The sequence below is a fragment of the Solanum verrucosum genome, unplaced genomic scaffold, assembly GCF_900185275.1.
Source record: "Solanum verrucosum unplaced genomic scaffold, falcon-dt-bn FXZP01000049.1, whole genome shotgun sequence".
In the NCBI taxonomy this organism is placed as follows: Eukaryota; Viridiplantae; Streptophyta; class Magnoliopsida; order Solanales; family Solanaceae; genus Solanum; species Solanum verrucosum.
This window is the reverse complement of record NW_026020221.1, coordinates 2301610-2325008: the sequence shown is the minus strand read 5'-3', so window position 1 is coordinate 2325008 and position 23399 is coordinate 2301610. Positions and strand designations below refer to the sequence as shown.

General features: G+C 32.9%; 3 protein-coding genes across 3 annotated transcripts in view; 2 read left to right on the top strand and 1 right to left on the bottom strand.

The window, feature by feature from the left end:
- The window catches only part of LOC125831393 (FKBP12-interacting protein of 37 kDa), a 231172-nt gene that overhangs the window by 9031 nt on the left and 198742 nt on the right, over positions 1-23399 (top strand). The window lies entirely within an intron of this gene.
- LOC125831390 (uncharacterized) lies at positions 162-5342 on the bottom strand. Its single transcript, XM_049510591.1, has 10 exons — positions 5181-5342; positions 4903-5008; positions 4659-4797; positions 3883-3940; positions 3675-3799; positions 3504-3596; positions 2710-2982; positions 1813-2033; positions 795-1013; positions 162-311 (listed from the first exon to the last, which is right to left on the bottom strand). The coding sequence occupies exons 1-10, from the start codon at positions 5270-5272 to the stop codon at positions 183-185; spliced, it is 1455 nt and encodes a 484-aa protein (XP_049366548.1). The 5' UTR covers positions 5273-5342; the 3' UTR covers positions 162-182.
- Positions 6633-9282, top strand: LOC125831383 (galactinol--sucrose galactosyltransferase-like). The gene is made up of 4 exons (XM_049510584.1): positions 6633-7853; positions 7978-8155; positions 8240-8607; positions 8707-9282. Exons 1-4 carry the CDS (start codon positions 6633-6635, stop codon positions 9280-9282), a joined length of 2343 nt encoding a protein of 780 aa, XP_049366541.1.

Here is a 23399-nt window from a genome sequence, read left to right as displayed (position 1 = left end):
AACAATGATAACTTGATCTTGTATTGCCCTTTAATCAAATGGTGTAATATAAAATAGGTCAGAAGCAGATATGTGACTGACTAGTAAAAAAGGCAATAAAAAGTAAACTAAGCTGACTGAGCAGACGAGTGAAATTAGATTTATTACATTCTATCAGACTACCAAAAAAGGAGGTACAGCGCTTATTTTTTAGAACTGTACATGGACTGCTTTCTTCGCTCATCATTCCAACCCAGCCCAGCAGAACCTTTGTTTCCCGTAGCCTGTAAAGGTTCAATCAACCCCTTGTTGCTGCAGCCAAGTGCTTCCCCCTGTGAAAACACCCAAGCCATCAGGTGACAATACCGTCATTACATTTCCAAGTTTCACTAAAGTAGTCTCATTCACAGAGGTCCTCATGTAATCGCTAGGTGAACTAATCTTTCATTACTACACATCATGAAATTACTCGTTAAAGAGAATCTAAGAATGTCCAAGTATAGATGGGGTGAAAGTTTCCTTTTCGATAAAAGATGGATTCTAATAACTTAAAACTATTACAACGACCTAGTAATGAAAGAAGGAAAAAGTTCCCTTCACACCTGAGTGAAAAGATTGAATGGACACCTAGAGATGGGCCATCAATATGGAAGAAAGAATCAGAAGAACAATACTCAAGAGTTTTACAAGTCTAGGTAGGTCTATACTTTTTCTTGAGATCCAAAGATAAGGCATTTTAAGATTACGTAAAACCTCCTTGGTGACACTAGTAGCTAAAACTATAGTTCTTAAAGTCGTGAACGTTTAAACTGTACCTCTTTCCAGCCCATGTTTTCCAACATTCTTCTGGCATAGCTACCAGCTCCAAATGAATTGCTCAAGGATTCGGAAAGAGCTTCCTCTGGACCAGCAGATGTCTCCGAAGGAACAGAATCATCAGAGTTGGGTGAAATTTTTTGCCCTGGACCAACGCCAAACCCACCATGCAATGCTCTTCTTTCTGCAGCTCTGTCCCTGTACAGGTGGTCTCTGTCCTGGAATGGCATAATCACACAACTTAATAGATAGGTAAGAGATTGTAGATCCTTGTGCATGTTCATCTAAATAGGAGAAAGCATCTTTCCAGTAAAATTAAAAAGTTTTCTTAAGAGATGATTCAATTGTTTTTCTACTTACATGGTAGAATTCCCCCAAACCTGAACAAAAGCTCCTCCATTCAGAAGCCCAATAATGGTGTGTTCCCACTTTGTTTCCTCGGTGACTCCAGCTTATAACCTTATGCTGGAGGTGGAGGGTCCTTACCACTAGGCTATCCTTCCATTCTCTTCAATTGATTATTTTATCACTAAAGAGAATGAAATAATCACAGATCCAAACACAGCTCAGCAACTAGCATTATGGTCTAAGATGGTTCAATCTATGCTGTTTGTTTACTGAACTGGCATGCTTTTTTATCTTCATCTTTTAGTTGTGTTCGCCGTCTAATACTTTAATACAATTTGTTACATTTCCCAGTTAGCAAATTTTCTAGTGCAGCTATCAGAAAAGTGTTCCAACTTTTCAAGCTTTAAGATACTAAATCTGCTAAAGAACTCACCCTAATTGACTGCATATAAAAATTTTATCCCTATGTTGCTCGGACTCTTCAAAAATGCCAACGGGTGAGTGTCGGATTCGCCAAAAGTAGTGTATTTTTGGAGAATCCGAGACAGGTGCGGCATCAAAAGTGGAGAGTCCGCGCAACTAAGTTTATCCCAAATGACCAATAACCCAGATCATCTCCAAGTCTAAAAATTGTATTAGTACTTGAAACATAAAGTGGACGTAGAATACCTTTTCAGGTGCACTGATCTCCGATGGCAGAGATACATCCTCCCCACCAGGAAGTGTTGTGCTTATGGGTTTATATCTTTCAGTGACTGGTGAGCATGTCTGGATTTCTCTGTTGATTGACATTTGCGGAAAGCGCCAATATTTCGTTGGATTGGAAGAATCATAATTTGACAAAGAAGCCAAATATTGTGTGCTAGGATTTCTCAACCTGTACACCTGACCTGTAGTAAGTAAACATTTTGAATGAATGCCAACAAGGATAGAATCAGGATGGCTAATGCAAACTAAAATCTCATACTCAAAAAATGAAAACATCTTCTCATGACAGCCAAATAACAGAATTTGTCTGTCGTTGAGGTTCTACAATCTTCTGATGCAGAGGATTGAACGAAATAAAGAGAGTTATGGATGTTTCAGAAGAAGTTGGAAATCCCTGTCCCTTTAATGTTGCGCCTCATTACATCTCTTTTACTGTCTATACACATACTGTAGCTTACATGACTTCATCTCAAGATATGCATGTCTAATCTGACAGTATTCTGAGTAAGGCTGACCATGAATGAATGTGAATGCATACATGCTGATGGCTGAAACATGAAAAGAAAGTATTGGCCATTTAGTTTTGCAGGGCAGTCACCAGGGAGGCATGAGTTTGCTCACATGTAAAAAATAAAGAAGGAAGTTTCTGGCATATGTAATGAAAAGATCACGGATTGAATAGATAGACATAGAAAAGGGAATTACGTGAATTCAGATAATTATTTTACAGTAAGTCACAACAGTTCACTGAGCATTTTATAAACCTCAACTAAAACGGGACATGTTAACAATAACTGATCTGTGTAAACAAATATGATGCAGAAGTTCCCCTGTAAATGGAAGTTTGACAATGCAAACCTGATGTAACTCGTACCAGATCAAGATGAACTTCACATACTGGGGCAGTTTTAAGAAGATGGCCACTTGAGGGCATTGATGGATGCAGCTTAGCAGTGGGCTTCACCAGTCGTCCTACCAGCTTGGCCACCCTTCTTTTTCGACCTTTTCTGATCTTTTTAACCATTGACCAGTCCCACAAATCAACAGCCTGAATATGTGACAGAGAATCCTCAACTGGTCGTTCAACTTGACCATACTGGGCTCGCCAGTTCTCTTCCTCCAAACAAATGCCTGTTGTGAGGGAACTTCAGTCAATTTTATGCATCCAAAACCATGAAAATGAAGACATTCAACATAAGGTGCATATGTATTTCAGAATAGGAGCCTATTCCATCTTTTTAGTATGAATTACAGAATAGAGGAATTCATGAGGCAGTCAAAGAAAGATTTTTCTTCAATATAATTCCCACTTTATTTGAACTACCAAAAGAAAATAAGAGAGAGACAACAACAACAACATTCCCAGTGTAGTCCCACTAAGTAGGGTCTGGAAGGGTAGAGTGTAGATAGCAACAACAGAAACTACAAAAATCAATAGACAATATGCTAGATGAAGAGAAAAAGAAAAGGAAGCAACTACAGTACAAGGATTTGTCCCATTTTAACTCCTTATAGTTTGGTGAAATGTCCATATGCTTTCTGCCTTTCTGGTGTCATATCAACATTTTCAACACTAACGTCTTAATGCCAAGTGAGAAAAATTGTATAGAATACAAAATCTATGAATGAAAAGTATCATAATCATTACTAACCATCATCCATGACATCTGCAATTGGATCAGCAGAATCTGTCCAGTCGTCTGGTATCCATTCACCTTCCTCAAGTTCATATGTGCTGTCATTCCCTGCACCGTCAAGGTAGAATGACTTACAATGCTGTAACTCTAATCATATTTTGAGAAAAACAGAAACCTTGAACCAACCAGCTGCTGACAAATGTGTGTGATCCGTGTCATTTATTTCAGGAGCCACTGTTATGTCTGAAGTACTATTGGCAGCTTGAGTGGTATAATTCGCCAGATAAAGTTCAATGAGAGTATCTTCGAGCCTGACAGTAGATGTATTACAGCGTTGGGAAAGAAAAATAACTACAAGAACAAAAATACAAGATAACTAAACACAGTGTTCTACCACTCTGAAGGTGGTGGCGGGTTTTCTGGAAGCTTGCAACTGGTATCCTCCAAGTGCTCTGCTTAGAGTGAAGCAGAAAGAGAAGGTAAGCAACTGTCAAGAGAAAATGACTTCTGAATTATCAAAATAACGATTATTACACCCAAATATTTCTCTACTGAAAGGATGAAGCAATTTGAAGGACAGCCATTATACTTGTGGTGAGAACATTACTGGTGGTGACAAAGGACTGATAGCAAGAGGGCTCAATAATGAGATAATAAATAATGGATATCATAAGTGAAGAAATTGCATGAAGATACATCTTACATCCATGATCCAACATTTTTCAGTTTTCACAAGTCAAATAGATCAGCAAACAATGAGCAAAACTGATTCGATAATGACTCACCCAGTTATACTCACAAGAAACTGCTGCAATTCATTCAAATCCAGATGGACATGAAAAGTATTTCACCAACCAGAATATAGGAAACAGAAGAATGGTTCTACGTCTATATATTTTAGATAGGTGTCGGAGCTACCATTAAAGTTATGGGTTCACTAGAACCCAATAGCTTTTGCCAAAGCCATAAACTTAAAATCCTGGATCCACTTTTGTTTAGATTACTTGACCCATCAAGTTACAACAAAATGTTTCAATCACCCAAAGTTAAAAGGATCAAGTCTGGATAGAACTCTTAAGGGGGAAACAAAATATATTTACTGCAGCAACAACTTCATCACAAACACATACTATCTTCTATAACAATAGACAGGCTGGTAAACTTACTCACCTTCAGCGAACTCAGAAGAAAGTGGTTCCACTGCTTGCGCCACATTTTCACCTGACATACTTATGTCTGCATCTACCTCCTCTTTGTTAGAATCCGCACGCGCAATGCTCTCACAACTATTCATTTCACGACAACCATCCTGATGTACAATAATAAACTAGCTTAACATAAATCAAACCAAAAATCAACTAGGCTAACATTTGAATGATATAAATTTGAAAGCAAAAAAAAAAAAACACTCTACCTGAGAAGACTCCATGGGTACATAAGTACCATTTTCAAATTTGTAATAAAGGCCATCATTACAACTATAGTACCAGCCTGCTTGAGGATCGTGATAAAATCCAGTGCTACAAAAGAACGATTGATCTCAAAAGAACTCCAAATTTTATGAAACTCAGAGTTTACATAAATTAAAATAAATTCAAGCCCTAATTTCGCGAAAAGAGGAATGGAATTGGAGATTAATATAGAAAATGTTGAGGAAGTAAATTAAATTATATATATAAAAAAAAATCGCACCTAGCATGATAGTAAAGCTGAGAAGTTTCATCCCAAACGAACTGATTATCGGATTCGTGTAGTTCCAGTTCTTCTTTCTCGGTTCCCGCCATCACTAAGCTTTGCAGATCAATATGGTGAATTCATTAACTTCAGAATCTACAAAAATTATGGAGTTTCAAGCATTAAAAAGTTTGAATTCTAGTTGTAATAACCACACTTTTGGGGGTTCTGCCATAGGAGCAGCAGCAAAAGGGAATACTGTTTCAGGCCCATAAAAGGTCCATGAAATAATATTTGGACTCATATTTCAGAAATGACAAATTACTTAACTACGCTCATTTACTTATCTTAATATCCATTTATCCCTACTTGTTTCAAAAATTTCAAAAATTCCTTATTTACCTATGTATCCCGTGCACAACGTTATGTATCTCGCTATGTGGAATGTGTCAAACGCTATGTATCTCGTGCACAACACTATGTATCCCGCATGTATCCCGTGCACAATGCTATGTATCCCGCTGTGTGGAATGTATCAAACCTAATGTATCACGTGCACAACGCTATGTATCCTGCTATGTGGAATGTATCAAACCTAATGTATCCCGTGCACAACGCTATGTATCTCGCAAACATCATTTTTAAGGAATATTTGGTAAATAGAAAACTAGAAGGGATAGGATGTTATTTAGTACTTATAATATGTGGTTCCTATAATTTATACTTTCAGAAATAGCCCAATTTAGCGAGACAGTAGGGGATATTGTAAGTTATGTGGGCTCCACAGTAATAGGACATTCTTTTTGGAATGAAGAGAGTAGTTTAGCAACAATATCAAACAGACTCCAAGTCAAATAGATACAAATTAAATTGTTGCATATTTTCACTAAATTAGGAGCTATGTTTGGCTATAAGACGAATAAAATCTTGTAAAGTTTGAAGTTGGACTATATATCTAACACATATAATATACTTCCTTTTTTTTATTTGATTTGTTTTCTCTCTGGAGGAACCATGCATGATTGCATGCCTTTTGTCTTGTGTTTACTTATTTTTTACTTCATTTGATGATACAATAATTTCAGAAAATGGAAAGGAACATAGTTGTCCACTAAAAGCAAGTGATGGCCCATTGAAACATCTAGAGAAATCAAATAAAAGGTCTGGAAAGAACGGAGTTTATTTTAATATCTGATATTACATGCCAAAATTTCAGTTCATTAACCAACTGTTCCCAACCATAACTTAATAACTAGTGCTTCCAACAATTTTCAATACACTTTTTCCACCTTTAATTTCTTTTCCAGTATTATCTTTAATTTTTCCACTCCTACACACACTTCTGGAGCAAAAGTGGGTGGGAAAATTGTCTATATATACAGTTTTGTATACAAGCATTTATCACCACTTGCAATAAACTTTCTTCATAGCCTACAAACTCCTTAAATTCCTCTGTTTACTCTGTTTCTAATGGCTCCAAGCTTGAACAAAAATGCCTCAGAAGTGATAGCGGGGCTAATAGATAATAACACAATGCCTTTATCCATCATGCTTATAGGCTCTGAGTTTTTAGCCAATGGCTATCCTATACTTACTCATGTTCCTGCCAACATCATTGCCACTCCATCACAATTCATTTCCAAAGATTTTACCTTCGGCTGCTTCGTCGGATTTGACTCCGACGAGGCCCGAAGCCATCATGTGGTTCCAATTGGCAAGCTCAGGGACATAAAGTTCATGAGCCTATTCAGATTTAAAGTATGGTGGACCACTCATTGGGTTGGCAAAAACGGTAGAGACATCCAGCATGAGACACAAATGTTAATCTTAGACCAATCCGAAAACGGACGTCGTCCTTATGTTCTGATACTTCCGATTCTAGAGGGTTCTTTCAGAGCCTCGTTCCAGCCTGGAAACGACGACTATTTGGACGTCTGTGTGGAGAGTGGATCAAGTAAAGTTTGCGAATCAAGGTTTCGAACTTGCATTTATATACACGTAGGGGATGACCCCTACGAAATGGTGAAGAATGCTATGAAGATTATAAGATTACATTTAGGGACTTTCAAGTTGCTTGAAGAGAAGTCACTTCCAGGTATAGTAGATAAATTTGGTTGGTGTACTTGGGATGCTTTTTACCTTAAGGTAAATCCACAAGGGGTAATGAAAGGGGTTAAGGACCTAGTAGAGGGTGGTTGCCCTCCAGGATTAGTCTTAATTGATGATGGATGGCAATCGATTTGTCACGATGATGATCCGTTAACTGATGATCAAGAAGGAATCAACAGGACTGATGCTGGTGAACAGATGCCGTGTAGGTTAATAAAATTTGAAGAGAATTATAAATTTAGGGACTATGAGAGTCCCAGGGGAAAAGGGAAGGGGATGAGGGCATTTGTAAAGGACCTAAAGGACGAATTTAAGAGCGTTGAGCATGTTTACGTGTGGCACGCGTTGTGTGGGTACTGGGGTGGGATTAGGCCTAATGTACCAAACATGCCGGATTGTAGGGTCATTAGTCCTAAGCTGTCTCAGAGTTTGCAGATGACTATGGAGGATTTGGCTGTGGACAAGATTGTGAACAATGGTGTTGGATTGGTTCCACCGGAAAAGGTTCATGGAATGTATGAAGGATTGCATTCGCATCTTGAATCAGCTGGGATTGATGGAGTCAAGGTGGATGTAATTCATGTAAGTTCTCGAAACTTCATGAATTCGAAAAAACATTGATCTCTCTTTTTTTTTTTTTGGTCTTTTCATTTCTATCTGCTTGACTAATGTTACGAAGTTTATATTCACCTTCTTGTCGAAGCAGTTGCTGGAGATGTTATCAGAAGATTATGGAGGACGAGTGGAACTTGCTAAAGCATACTATAAAGCCTTAACTGATTCAATAAGGAAACATTTTAAAGGGAACGGTGTGATTGCTAGCATGGAACATTGCAATGACTTTATGTACCTTGGCACAGAGTCCATTTCTCTTGGACGCGTAGGTATGTGATGTCTCGAGCATTAATTTGTAACTCTTATAGTAAAATTGTTTGATTTGATCTAAGCTAGATTCTTGATGCTTGCAGGAGATGATTTTTGGTGCACCGATCCAACTGGGGATCCCAATGGGACATTCTGGCTGCAAGGATGTCACATGGTACATTGTGCTTACAACAGTCTGTGGATGGGAAATTTCATCCACCCTGATTGGGACATGTTTCAATCTACTCACCCTTGTGCTGAGTTTCATGCTGCCTCTCGAGCCATCTCAGGAGGACCAGTATATGTTAGCGACTCAGTTGGGAAACACAACTTCCAGTTGCTGAAGACATTGGCGTTGCCTGATGGTTCGATTCTCCGTTGCCAACATTATGCACTACCAACTAAAGATTGCCTGTTTGAAGACCCTTTACATGATGGAAAAACCATGCTCAAGATTTGGAACCTTAATAAAGTAAGCATTAATCTTATTACAAATGCAATTCATGCATTTTGATAATTTGTGGGGTCAAAATTTTATCTTATTGTGTTATTCTGGTTGTAATGCCTATAGTTTACGGGAGTTCTTGGAGCATTTAACTGTCAAGGAGGAGGATGGTGCCCTGTTTCAAGGAAAAATAAAAGCGCGAATGAGTATTCAGTGGCAGTGACATGTTTGGCTAGTCCCAAAGATGTTGAATGGAGCAATGGAACAAATCCAGTAAGTGTGGAAGGAGTGAACATTTTCGCGGTGTACATGTATAGCCAGAAGAAACTAAAGCTCTTAAAATTGTCCGAAAATGTGGAGATTACTCTTCAGCCTTTCGACTATGAGCTCTTAACAGTCACTCCTGTAGCTGTGTTGTCGCAAAAATCAGTGCAGTTTGCCCCAATTGGATTGGTGAACATGCTCAATTCTGGTGGTGCAATTGACTCTCTTGTCTACGCCAACAACGATGAGGAGGAAGAAAGTTCAGTAAGCATTGGAGTGAGAGGGAGTGGTGAAATGAGGGTGTTTGCCTCTGAGAAGCCGTCATCGTGTACGATCGATGGAGTCACGATTGATTTTAGTTACGAAGATCATATGGTCACAGTTCAAGTTCCATGGCCTAATTCTTCAAGATTGTCTGAAATTAAGTATGTTTTCTGAATCAACAAATCAGGAAAATTAAAATTATAGTCCAGTTAATATCGAATACTTTAATACTATGAAGTATGATTTTATTGACTGATGCATCATGATTTTTAAGGAAGCTATATATATTATAACGGACTAATTAATGACTGTATTTAAGAAGGGTTTGATGCGAGCTGTAACAATTAATTTTGTAATCACTTTGAAGATAGTATTGCATAAATCAATGAGTTTACATTGTCTTTGAGTAGTCACATTTATATATTAAAATCTAGGTATAATACATAATAGGTTAGATTGATTGATTTTGGTAAAAGTAAGAGTGAAGACCTCTCAAACTCGAGACCTTAAAAAGACCCAATGATTGGAGTATATGATGAGTTTTTTTATTCAGGTGTATGATTTTAGAAGTTTGACCTTATCAAAAAATATCAATCTAGTAGTATGTAGGTTGTAAGCAATACAACTAGATGTTAGTTAATTCTATGATGTATAAATTTTTCTAGCATTAGATATTTGTATTATCAAAAGACCTGTCAATGTGATGGGAGCCCAATTTTTATGAGTTATTGATTGAATGCTTGTTCAATAGAATGAATTATTAAGCAATTTCATACACATACTAAAAAGATAGAGAGAAATAACGATAAACTTAAACATAGTAGCATTAACATTCCATGAAAATTTAACATAAATTGCAGAAAATAACAATAAACTTTAATATAAATTGGAGAAAATAACAATATTTAATAACTAATCATAAAAGTAGTAGCTAATACTATAATTGCACTAGCTAGCATAAAAATAATATGATAATTAATATTATTCTTGAATCGGAAATGCAATTGTTGATGTTGGTGGTGCTACTGGAGTGATGGAATCGGAGATCGTATTGTTGGATATTAATGGTTGAGGGATTGTTGATGGTGGTGGTGCTATTGGAGTGGTTTAATCAGAAATGGTACTGTTGAGTCTAAGCGATTGAGGCATTGGTGGTGGTGGCGGCGGCGGTGGTGGAATGTCGACGACGGCATGATGAGCGTGATGGTAGACGAGCCATGATGGCAAGTACAAATAAAACTGACAATTGTATGTGAGAGATGTTTTGTTTTCCTTCTTATAACTCAGTGGAGAAATATTTATTTATAGTTATAACTTGTATACCTAAATTATGTTTATCTCTTTCAAATTACATTAATAAGATTGACAAATATATTTTATTATTGGTCAACTCTACGAGAATGAATAATTTACAACATAAAGTTTTTTTTTTTTGCCAACTTTGAATTTACTTTCATATTGCATATTCCTGCCTTCTTTTCCAAATAATTTGAAGGCAAATTTAATTAATATGACCAGTTTAGCAATTGATTAGTCAATGATTATAGTAATCTTGAATGAAAAAAAAGGTCAAGTGCAATGAATCACAAATACTCTTTTATAGTTAGTTTAGAAATATTTCTTGTAACTTCTTTCATTACATTAAATATATTTTCAAGTTTTAAAAAATTACAAAAATACCTCTAAACTCTGTTTTGCCTCTTTCTTAAATAAATAATTCATTGATCCATTAATAGAATTTTAATTTGAGTTGTTGCAAAGTGAACCTAAGTTTCATTAATGAATTACTACTATTTATATGACTGATTGATATTCTCATACACATATAAGCTTTATTCATTTTCCATTAAAAAAAATTTAATGATGAATTTCACTAGTGTATTATATTTTATAAGTGTTTTCTTTAGAAAAACAATACAAGAGTTATTTGTAATTATTTATATGTGTTTATCTTATATTGACGTAATAAATACTTAAAATGTATATGTCATTTGCTGAGTTGATCCCCTTCCTCTTCTGCTTATTATGTGTCTAAATAAATATCGATGGTTGGGATTCATTTTTCATCAAAAGATTAAAAAGAAAAAACAATTTTAACCAAAATAAAGAAAGGAAAAGAAAAACTAATGGCAATAACTGCAAGAAAAACCTTGCGCCATATGATTTATCTGTAGAGCTACATGATTTCTATACAATAATTAAAATAGTTGAAAGATAATTAACTAAATTATAAATTGTATAATAATTTACACTTTATATCAAATGAAGTGGTCTTTAGATATACTAATCAAAACCTAATATTGTCTTGAAAATTTTAATGCTCCTTTAACTCCAGAAAAATTACTGACAAGATAAAAGTAATTTTACAATATTAGTCTAATGGTGTTCACTAATAGAAAAAAAAACTCAATTTAGTAAAATCTTATATCTGACCATAGAAACAAAATAAATATTTTATTAGCGAGGAATTTTTTTTATTGTTATTACCTTCAAAGTTTTAGATTACTATAATCATTGACTAATCTATTGCTAAATTAGTCATATTAATTAAAATTTGCCTTTAAATTATTTGGAAAAGAAGGCGGGAATTAGTAATATATATGCAAGTAAATTCAAAGTTTGCAAAAAAATATTTATGTTTGTATATATTATTTCAACTCATTCTTATAAAGTTGGCCAACAATAAAATATTTTTCTCTAAAATTAAATAAGTTAATAAATTTAAATTATTATAAGTTACGAAGGATGGAAATAAAACGATGTTGAATATTTTGGTCATATTAATTAAAATTGGTGAAAAGAAGATTGTTTATCTATCAAAAGTTATTTTTTTAGCATGATACTTGTGAAAATAATTGAAGTGTGTCGATGATCACATTACAACTTTTTGTGTTTAATTTTAATGGTAAAATTAGGTCATCTGCTGACCACGCGAAAATGCACAACATAATAAGAGTAATAAGTTCTGTTGGAAAGTTTTTTATTTGGAACCCCACACTCTGTGGTGAGCACTCTGTGCGCACTGGGTAAATCTCCCACTGTGTAATAGACTGCAAACCACACAGGGGATGTAAACCGCACTAGGCAAGCCCTATGCGACATGCTCGACTCAGAAGGGCATTGAGGAGGGATCGAACCCGGGTCATCTATGTGAATAACCACCCTCCAAACCAACTGAGCCATCCGAAGAAATCTGTTGGGAAGTTAAAAAATAAAAATGGGTGAGCTTAATGAATTAATGACCATTTAATAATATGGTCGAAAGCTTTTTCTAGGTCAAGTTTAATTAATATTTGACATAAGGTGCTTTTTTTCCCCTTTGAAGTTCTCCAATATTTCTTGAACTATAATTGTACTGTCTGAGACATGATGATTTTTAAGAAGGCTAGATTATGTCGGACTAATTAATGAGTGTACTTAAGAAAGTTTTGATGCGAACAACAATTATTTTTGTAATCACTTTTTAAGTTGAATTACATAATTTAATGGGTTGTATTGTCGTAGAGTATAGTCACATTTATTTTTAACAAAGACATAATGTAGTACGTTTGGTTAATTGATATTGGGATAGTCCTTTTGGATAAATTATTTTTAACAAAGACATAACGTAGACCTTGATGATGTTCCGCTAATTTTGATAAAAGTAAGGAAACTTAATATAAATAGCATTAATAAAACATTCCATGAAACTTCAACATAAATTGCAGAAAATAACAATAAACTTTAATATAAACCGCAGAAAATAACAATACTAATCATAAAAGTAGTAGCTAATACTATAATTGCACTAGCTAGCATAAAATAATATGATAATTAATATTATTCTTGAATCGGAAATGCAACTGTTAATGTTGGTGGTGCTACTGGAGTGATGGAATCGGAAATGGTACTGTTGGATATCAATGGTGGAGGGATTCATGATGGTGGTGGTGCTGTTGGAATCGGAAATGGTACTGTTGAGTCTAAGCGATTGAGGCATTGGTGGCGATGGTGGCGGCGGTGGTGGTGGAAAGTTGGTGGAATGTCGACGACGGCGTGATGGTAGATGAGCCATGATTGTAAACACAAACAAAACTAGTATTTGTATGTGAAAGCTGTTTTGTTTTCCTTCTTATAACTCAGTGAAGAAAGATATGAGCTCATGTTGCTTATTTATAGCTATAACTTGTATACCTAGATTATGTGTATCTTTTTCAAATTATATTAATAAAATTGACGAAGATATTTTATCATTGATCAACTATATAAGAATGAGTTGAAATAATTTACAACATAAATATTTTATGCCAACTTTGAATATATTTGCATATTGCATATTCCCGACTTCTTTTCCAAATAATTTGAAGGTAAATTTTAATTAATATGATCAATTTAGCAATTGATTAGTCAATGATTATAGTAATCTTGAATGAAAAAAGAAGAAGAAGAGGCCAAGTGCAATGAATCACCAATACTCTTTTATGTTTAGTTTACAAATAGTTCTCGTAGCTTCTTTCATTACACTAAATATACTCTCAAGTTTTTAAAAATTGCAAAAATATCTCTAAACTCTGTTTTGTCTCTTTCTTAAATAAATAATTCACTGATCCAAATAATGAAATTTAAATTTGTGTGGTTGCACAGTGAACCCAAGTTTTATTAATGAGTTATTATTACTATTTATATGAATGACTGATATTCTCATACACGTATTAGCTTCATTCACTTTCCATTAAAAAAATTACTGATGAATTTCACTTGTATATTATATTTCACAAGTGTTTTTTATAAAAATAATATAAAAGATATTTGTAATTTTTTGTATGTGTTCTTTATTTATTATAATTTATGTGTTTACTTTATATTGACACAATAAATACTTAAAATATATATGTCATGTGCTGATGAGCTGATACCCTTCCCATCTCACTTGTTATGTGTGTAGGATAAATATCGATGGTTGGGATTCATTTGTCATCAAAAGATTAAAACGGAAAAACAATTTAAACCAAAACAAAGAAAGCAAAAGAAAAACTAATGAGTAACTGCAGGAAAAACTTTCCGCCATATGATTTATTTGTTGAGCTGCATAATTTCTATTTAATAATTAAAATAGTCGAAAATAATTAACTAAATTATAAATTTTATAATAATTTACACTAATATCAAATGAAGTGGTCTTTAGATATACTAATCAAACCATAATGTTGTCTTGAAACTTTAACGCTCCTTAACTCTAGAAAAAATTACTGACAAGATATATGTAATTTTACAATATTAGTCTAATGGTGTTCACTAATAGAAAAAGAAAAACTCAATTTAGTAAAATCTTATATCTGACTATAGAAACAGAATAAAAATTTCATTAACGAGGAAAAAAATTATTGTTATTACCTCCAAAGTTTTAGATTACTATAATCATTGACTAATCTATTGCTAAATTGGTTATCATTAATTAAAATTTGCCTTTAAATTATTTGAAAAAGAAGGCAGGAGTATGCAATATGCAAGTAAATTCAAAGTTTGCAAAAAATATTTATGTTGTATAAATTATTTCAACTCATTCTTATAAAGTTGACCAATAATAAAATATATTTATCTAAAATTAATTAATTTAATAAATTTAAATTTACTATAAGTTACGAAGGATATATAGAAATAAAAAGATGTTATATATTTTGGTCATATTAATTAAAATTTGTGAAAAGAAGATTCTTTATCTATAAAAGCATATTTTTTGTTGTGAAAATGATTGAAATGTGTCGATGATCGCATCATAAGTACTCTTTCGTAATTAGTTCAATAGAATGAATAGGCAATTCTATACACATACTAACAAGGTAGGGAGATAGAAATGATCACCTTAAGGTACATATATAAAGGGGTGAAGTAGTTTGTTCTAGTTTTGTTAACTAGCACATAGATAGAACCACGTGGAAATTCACAACATAATTAGTTAATTCTTTTATTTTTTTAAAAGATAATTTTTTAATTTATTCAAAATTTTAATATTAGCTCATCTCAAAATATTTAAATATTTAAGTCTATCGTAAAATAAAATAAAGAATTTATTAGGTAAAAATGAAGTATAAATTCTTTTATTTAATTTACTTTTTAATAAATAACATATAATAATAATTTATTGATATAATTAAATTTTAACATAAACATTTAATGGTTGTTGACAAAATTTAACCAACCCATGGAAAATGTTCTATAAGCTGATACAATAATTGAACAAATATGAGAAAGTTTGATACGACACTGTCGTGTTTGCACCACAATATAAGTGAGACAGAATGTTTAAATTTCAGTAATTTAATGACTAAATAAAGAATGGGTTCCATTGCATAGTATTGTTTTGTTTTAATAATAAAAATAAGAATTTTATGAATTTTATAATTCATTTTTACAGAATAAATTATTTATGCTATTTTATAATAAATTTAAATATTTTGAGATGAACTATTATTAAAAATTTGAATAAATTAAAATTTGTCTTTTAGAAATAACATAATTAATTAATTAGTAAGAGAATTCATTTCAATTAAATTTGGGTTTAGAGTATCTTTAGACCAAAAGGTGAAATGAGGGGTATCTTTGAAACAAAAACAAAGGTAGAGTGTATTTTTAAATCAAAAGGTGAAAGGAGGGTATTTTAAAGCAATTTCCAATAGGTTAAAGGTCTTTTTGACCCTTTACCCTTTATTTATTTTAGGTATAAAATGTAGTAGTATATTTGGTTAATCAATGTTGGGATAGTCCTCTCGGATAAAACAATTTTAACAAATTACTTATTCGATAGAGTGAATAATTAAGCAATTTAATACACATACTAAAAAGTAAAAAGATAAATGAGACGTAGTTTGTTCTTGTTTTATTTACTACCACATCGATAAAAATAATAATATGGAAATGCATGACATGATAATTAATAAAAGTAAATGTGTTAGTCCTGAGAACTTATTATTAAGAGGCTAACCACCCCAAATATTAAAATTTCATTAAACTTTAACATAAATAGGAGGAAATAGCAATAAACATTAACATAAACTGCAGGAAATAACAATCTTCATCAACTAATCATAAAACTAGCAGCTAATACATGAATAATTGCACTAGCATAAAATAATATTATAAAATTACTGTTGAATTGGGAATGCATCTGTTGAGGATGGTGGTGCTGATGTGATGGAATCGGAAATGGTACTGTTCACTATGAGTGGTTGAGTCATTGATGATGATGGTGGTGGTGCTACCGGGGTGGTGGAATTGGAAATGGTATTGTTGAATCCAAGCGATTGAGGCATTGGTGGTGATGCTGGTGGTGGTGGTGGCAGTGATGCTGGAAGTGGAATGGTGGTAGAGTGTCGACGACGGCGTGATGGTAAACGAGCCATGATTGTAAGTAAAAATAAAGCTGGTAATTATATGTGAGAGATGTTTTGTTTTCCTTTTTATAATTCAGTGGAGAAATATATGAGCTCCTGCTGCTTATTTATAGCAATAACTTGTATACCTAGATTATGTTTATTTCTTTTGGATTCCATTCCATGAATAAAATTGGTGAATATATTATTTTATTGGTCAACTTTATAAGAATGAGTTGACCATAAAGATTTTTTGCGCTTTGAATTTACTTGCATATGGCATATTTCCGCCTTCTTTTCCAAATAATTTGAAGGCAAATTTTAATTAATATGACCAATTTAGCAATAGATTAGTCAATGATTATAGTAATCTTGAATGAGAAAAAAAGGTCAAGTGCAATGAATCACCAATACTCTTTTACGTTTAGTTTACAAATATTTCTTGTAGCTTCTTTCATTACACTAAATATACTCTCAAGTTTTAAAAAATTGCATAAATACCTCTAAACTATGTTTTGTCTCTTTCTTAAGTAAATAATTCACTGATCCAATAATAGAATTTGAATTTGTATGGTTACACGATAAACATGAGTTTCATTAATGAGTTACTATCTATATGAATGAATGACATTCTCATACACATATAAGCATTATTCATTTTCCATAGAAGAAATTAATTAATGATGAATTTCACTAGTGTATTATATTTCACAAAGTGTTTTTTTTAGAAAAAACAATGCAAAAGTTATTTGTTATTATTTATGTGTTTACTTTATATTGGCGTAGTAAATACTTAAAATGTATATGTTATGTGTTGAGCCGATCCCCTTCCTCTCCTCGCTTGTTATGTGTCTTGATAAATATCGATGGTCGAAATTCATTTGTCATCAAGAGGAAAATTCCTATATGAATTCGGTTTGAATGAAGGTTGGGACATTTATTTAAAAAAGAGTTAGATGGACATATTTTTCAAGTTTAGTTAATCAATTGGTGGAAGCGTCTCATATTTATTGAAAATATTGCAATAAATAACAATATATTCAAGTTGAAAGTAAAGAAATAAAAGAGTTAAATTACTTAAAGCTTTACAAAATATGTACTCATATCTGAACTCAACATAATAAGTGATATATTAAATTACATTTTTAACTCTATCAGGAGTTTCTCAAACCGACAACCATCACTCTGAGCTACGTGATGATACAACGTCTCACCCACCCTGTTAGAACTGTCCTATATCGTGTGGGGGTATAATATGTCTTAACTAAGTGGATCCACTAAGCAATATTATGGATTCATCTAAAAAGTATGATCATGTACCAATTTTGGCAGGACATGGTTTATGAGAATTTTGAGTTGTTAGAACTCATCCCCATATCGATACTCAATACTACTCCCAATAATATATATATATCACTCTCAATCATATAAATCATACTCTTTCTCTGGTTTGAGATAATTTCTCAAACTATCCTCTTAAAAGAGGTAATTGCTTTGAAATATCTCTGAACTCATTGCTCATTTAGAAAACAAGGTTTCTCTTTGCTCAATGTAAAAATACTTACTTTGGGTTGAGATAATTACTGAAAAAGTCTATTTAAGAGGTAACTACTTTGTACTCAATCTTTCCGAAAACTCTTTTACTTTTTCACAATAATACTCTCTTTCTTCATGTAAAAATGAAATATTTGGGAAATACTTAGTTCCCTTATACTCTTGCTCAAATCTTGGTTAAAACTCTTTCTCAAACTCCTCTTTACTTTCAGAACTCAATTTAAAACAAAAATGTTGGCTTTAAAAGATTCTCAAAATAGGGTTCATGCTAAAATATAGACATGAACAACTCAACTCAGAAATCTCAATAACAATATATAAAAAACTCAATACTCAGAACTAGAGCCGTCAATATGGGCTAGGCCCGTTGTTCCGGCCTGGCCTAACCTGTGATTTGATAGAGCTGGACTACGATTTTTGGAGCTCATTTAAGAAAAGGGCTTTTTAGCTCGGCCTGAATAAGCTTGCCGATTTTTGGGGATTGAGAAATATGAATAGGGCTGGCCCGTGGGACAAATAAAAGTCAATTAAAAAATAAAAATAAAATAGAGTATTAAAAATAACAAGAGTCTAAACTCAAATCTGTTTAAAGTTTGAAATATTACAAGTTAAATACAAATTATATTTATAAAATATGTACTACATAAAATAAATGAGTTACTATCTATATTCATAACTGATATTCTCAAACACAATTGAGCTTTATTCGTTTTAAATTGAAGACATTTCACACCCCGAGTCTACACCATGGATGTGGTCGACACTTGAGAACTATTTCTGATCTCCAAGCGAATTCTTGGCCTGGCTGACTACCTAGCGGAAGACTCACTCAAGCAATAATAGGCTTAAAAAGAATTTGATCTCAAAATAAAACTCAACTCGAATGTCTGAAAGTACTCATTGCGATAATTATAATAGTTTGCAAAACATCTTTAAAGGAAAGAAAGTACTGAGAGACTCCTCGACTCTTTCTATCTATAAAGCCTCTATTGTTTAAGATAGGTATCGGGACAAGACCTACGTTGCCTCAAAACAACTAAACTAAAAGTAAATGTGAAGTCCTCCGAAATGCAAGAAGGCTCACCAAAACTATCTGGAGTGTAGAGTGATCTCAACGGAGCTCCTGTTAATGATCTTGAACACTTGTATCTGCATCATAAAAAAATGCAGGTCGAAAGACATCAGTACAGTTAAATGTACGAGTATGTAATATTGTCGAGGCAAAATAAATGAATGAAAATATTGCAATAAATAACAATATACTCAAGTTGAAAGTAAAGAAATAAAGGAGTTAAATTACTTAAAGCTTTACAAAATATGTACTCATCTCTGAACTCAACATAATAAGTGATATATTAAATTACATTTTTAACTCTATCATGAGTTTCTCTAACCGACAACCATCACTCTGAGCTATGTGATGATACAATGTCTCACCCACCCTGTTAGAATTGTCCTATATCGTGTGGGGTATAACATGTCTTAACTAAGTGGATCCACTAAGCAATATTATGGATTCATCTAAAAAGTATGATCATGTACCAATTTTGGCAAGACATGATTTATGAGGGTTTTGAGTTGTCAGAACTCATCCCCATATCGATACTCAATACTACTCCCAATAATTATATATATATATATCACTCTCAATCATATAAATCATACTCTTTCTATAGTTTGAGATAATTTCTCAAACTATCCTCTTAAAAGAGGTAATTGCTCTGAAATATCTCTGAATTCATTGCTCATTTAGAAAACAAGGTTTCTCTTTGCTCAATGTAAAAATACTTTCTTTGGGTTGAGATAATTACTCAAAAAGGCCTATTTAAGAGGTAACTACTCTGTACTCAATCTTTCTGAAAACTCTTTTACTTTTTTCAAAATAATACTCTTTTTTTTCATGTAAAAAATGAAACATTTGGGAAATACTTAATTCCCTTATACTCTTGCTCAAATATTTGTTAAAACTCTTTCTCAAACTCCTCTTTACTTTCAGAACTCAATTTAAAACAAAAATGTTAGCTTTAAAGGATTCTCAAAATTTATTACTCAAAATAGGGTTCATGCTAAAATATAGACATGAACAACTCAACTCAAGAATCTCAATAACAATATATAAAAAACTCAATACTTAGAACTAGAGCCGTCAATATGGGCTAAGGCCCGTTGTGCCGGCTTGGCCTAACCCGTGATTTGATAGAGTTGGGCTACGATTTTTGGAGCTCATTTAAGAAAAGGGCTTTTTAGCTCGGCCTGAATAAGCCTGCCGATTTTTGGGGCTTGAGAAATATGAATAGGGCCGGCCCGTGGGCCAAATAAAAGTTAATTAAAAAATAAAAATAAAATAGAGTATTAAAAATTACAAGAGTCTAAACTCAAATCTGTTTAAAGTTTGAAATATTATAAGTTAGATACAAATTATATTTATAAAATATGTACTACATAAAATAAAAATTCGCTAAAATTTCTAGAGAATCACTACATAGACCGTAGCCTATGGAATATTGTCATAGTTTTTGTGTTTTATTATGATCATTGGAAAACAATTAGGCTAATATTTCTATTTGACTATTTATACATTTACTTGAAATCAAACTTAATAAATATTATAAAGATAATTTTATTTGTGAATTTGATTAACAAATAGTAACACTAACACCATGTAATATTGTCTTGTCGATATTTATGATAATATTTTAAATTATAAAAAATATACTTTTAAGAAAAAAGGGGCGGCCTGGCAAAGCTTGTAGCCCATACTTATGGGTTGAGCCGACAATTTTCTGGTCCACACAAAAATGGGGTAGCCCGGCCTGATCTGTCAAATTTCAAAGCCTGTATGGATTAGCCCGAATGGAGTGGGCCAGCCCATATTGACAGCTCTACTTAGAACTCAACAATATTACTCATCTCAAGAATACTCAATTAAAAGGGTTCATGCTGAAATATAGACATAAGCGAATCAATTCAAGAATCTCAATGCATAACATATAGCAACTCAATCATTAGGAACAAAATTCAAAACTCAACAAGAAGCTCATCTCAATAATTTTCAAAACTAAAAGTATAAACTGAATTGAGATGTAGGGCGTGAGGACGCACTGAAATTAATGTCCTCCGTAATGTCCATTACAAATTCATCAATATTGAACTCAGATTCAGGAGATAAATTAATTAATCAGACGCACTGAAATTCCTTGTGTAAACTAATCATTGCATCTGAATAGTGCAACGTATCTCCTTGTTGTTGATGTAAGTCCATTGACAACAACAAAGTCCTTTTTCCAGACTATATTTTGGTTGTTGTTCATATGTAAGGTAAATGTCATTGATGAGTGGCCAGAGAGATCCATCTCCACCTATGATTGGGGTGGTTGATCAACGGAACCGAAAATGGTATTATTTCAATTAAATTTGGGTTGAGAGTATCTTTAGACCAAAAGGTGAAAGGATGGGTATTTTTGAACCAAAATCAGGGGTGGAGGGTATTTTTAGACCAAAGATGGAAGGAGAGAATTTTAAAACCATTTCCAATAAGTTAGGTATATTTTTGGCCATTTTTCCTTTATTTATATTAGGTATAAAATGTGGTATGTTTGGTTAATCGATGTTGGGATAGTCCTCTCAGATAAAATAATTTTAACAAAGAGATAGCGGAGACCTCTCAAACTCGAGATCTTAAAAGACCTAATGATTGAAGTACATGATGAGATTTTGTTCAGGTAATTGATTTTAGCTAGCGTTTGGTCATAGATTTCCAAAAATTATTGGCAAATATTATTTGGATGAAATTTCACCATGTGTTTGGCCATAGTATTTGGGAAACATATTTCACTTTTTTAGAAAAATGTGATTTATACCCATAAGTTTTAAAAACTATCAAAACTAACCATAAGTTTGTATTATAAGTCAATTGGATCTTTGTTGCAACAAATAACAAGTAGTGTCCATGGCACTGGAGCAAAGTAGTAGTTTGGAGTGAGTGCAACAAGCATCATTCCATATATCGTGAAGTAGACAAAGCACATGACTTTGTTACCATGAGTCGACTGTTCATCATTTTCATTAACAACCATATCATCACTTTCATATTCACTGAATATTTCATCACTACTTTGGTGTTCACGTAAAAAATTATGCAACACAATGCAAACAACTACTATAGAGAGTATTTTTGTAAAAGATAAAAGTTTGGTGTAAAACTTCAATTTTTAAAAGATCCCAAATAATGAGATTTGGTCCAAATACTAGTTTTTTCTAGTATTTGGAAATTTGGAATATTTGCCAAATAATGACAAATTCTATGGACAAACACTATTTGTCAAATTTTTCCCCAAATATTACTTGGGATATCTATGGCCAAACAGGTCCTTAGAAGTTTGTCCTGATTAGAAAATGTCCATCTAATAGAATATAGGTTGCAACCATAGAACTAGATGTTAGTTTTATAATGTATAAATATATGTATAGCACTGGATATTTGTATCATCAAAAGCATTATATTTGTGAACTTCTTTTTATCTATAAACATTAATAAGTAAATGTGTTAGTCCGAGAACTTATTATTAAGAGGCTAACCACCCCAAATATTAAAATTTCATTAAACTTTAACATAAATAGAAGGAAATAACAATAAACATTAACATAAACTGCATAAAATAACAATCTTCATCAACTAATCATAAAACTAGCAGCTAATACATGAATAATTGCACTAGCATAAAATAATATTATAAAATTACTGTTGAATTGGGAATGCATCTGTTGAGGATGGTGGTGCTGATGTGATGGAATCGGAAATGGTACTGTTGAATATGAGTGGTTGAGGCATTGATGATGATGGTGGTGGTGCTACTGGGGTGGTGGAAATGGAAATGGTATTGTTGAATCCAAGCGATTGAGGCATTGGTGGTGATGCTGGTGGTGGTGGTGGCAGTGATGCTGGTAGTGGAATGGTGGTGGAGTGTCGACAACGGCGTGATGGTAAACGAGCCATGATTGTAAGTACAAATAAAGCTAGTAATTATATGTGAGAGATGTTTTGTTTTCCTTTTTATAATTCAGTGGAGAAATATATGAGCTCCTGCTGCTTATTTATAGCAATAACTTGTATACCTAGATTATGTTTATTTCTTTTGGATTCCATTCCATGAATAAAATTGGTGAATATATTATTTTATTGGTCAACTTTATAAGAATGAGTTGACCATAAAGATTTTTTGCGCTTTGAATTTACTTGCATAGGGCATATTTCCGCCTTCTTTTCCAAATAATTTGAAGGCAAATTTTAATTAATATGACCAATTTAGCTATAGATTAGTCAATGATTATAGTAATCTTGAATGAGAAAAAAAGGTCAAGTGCAATGAATCACCAATACTCTTTTAC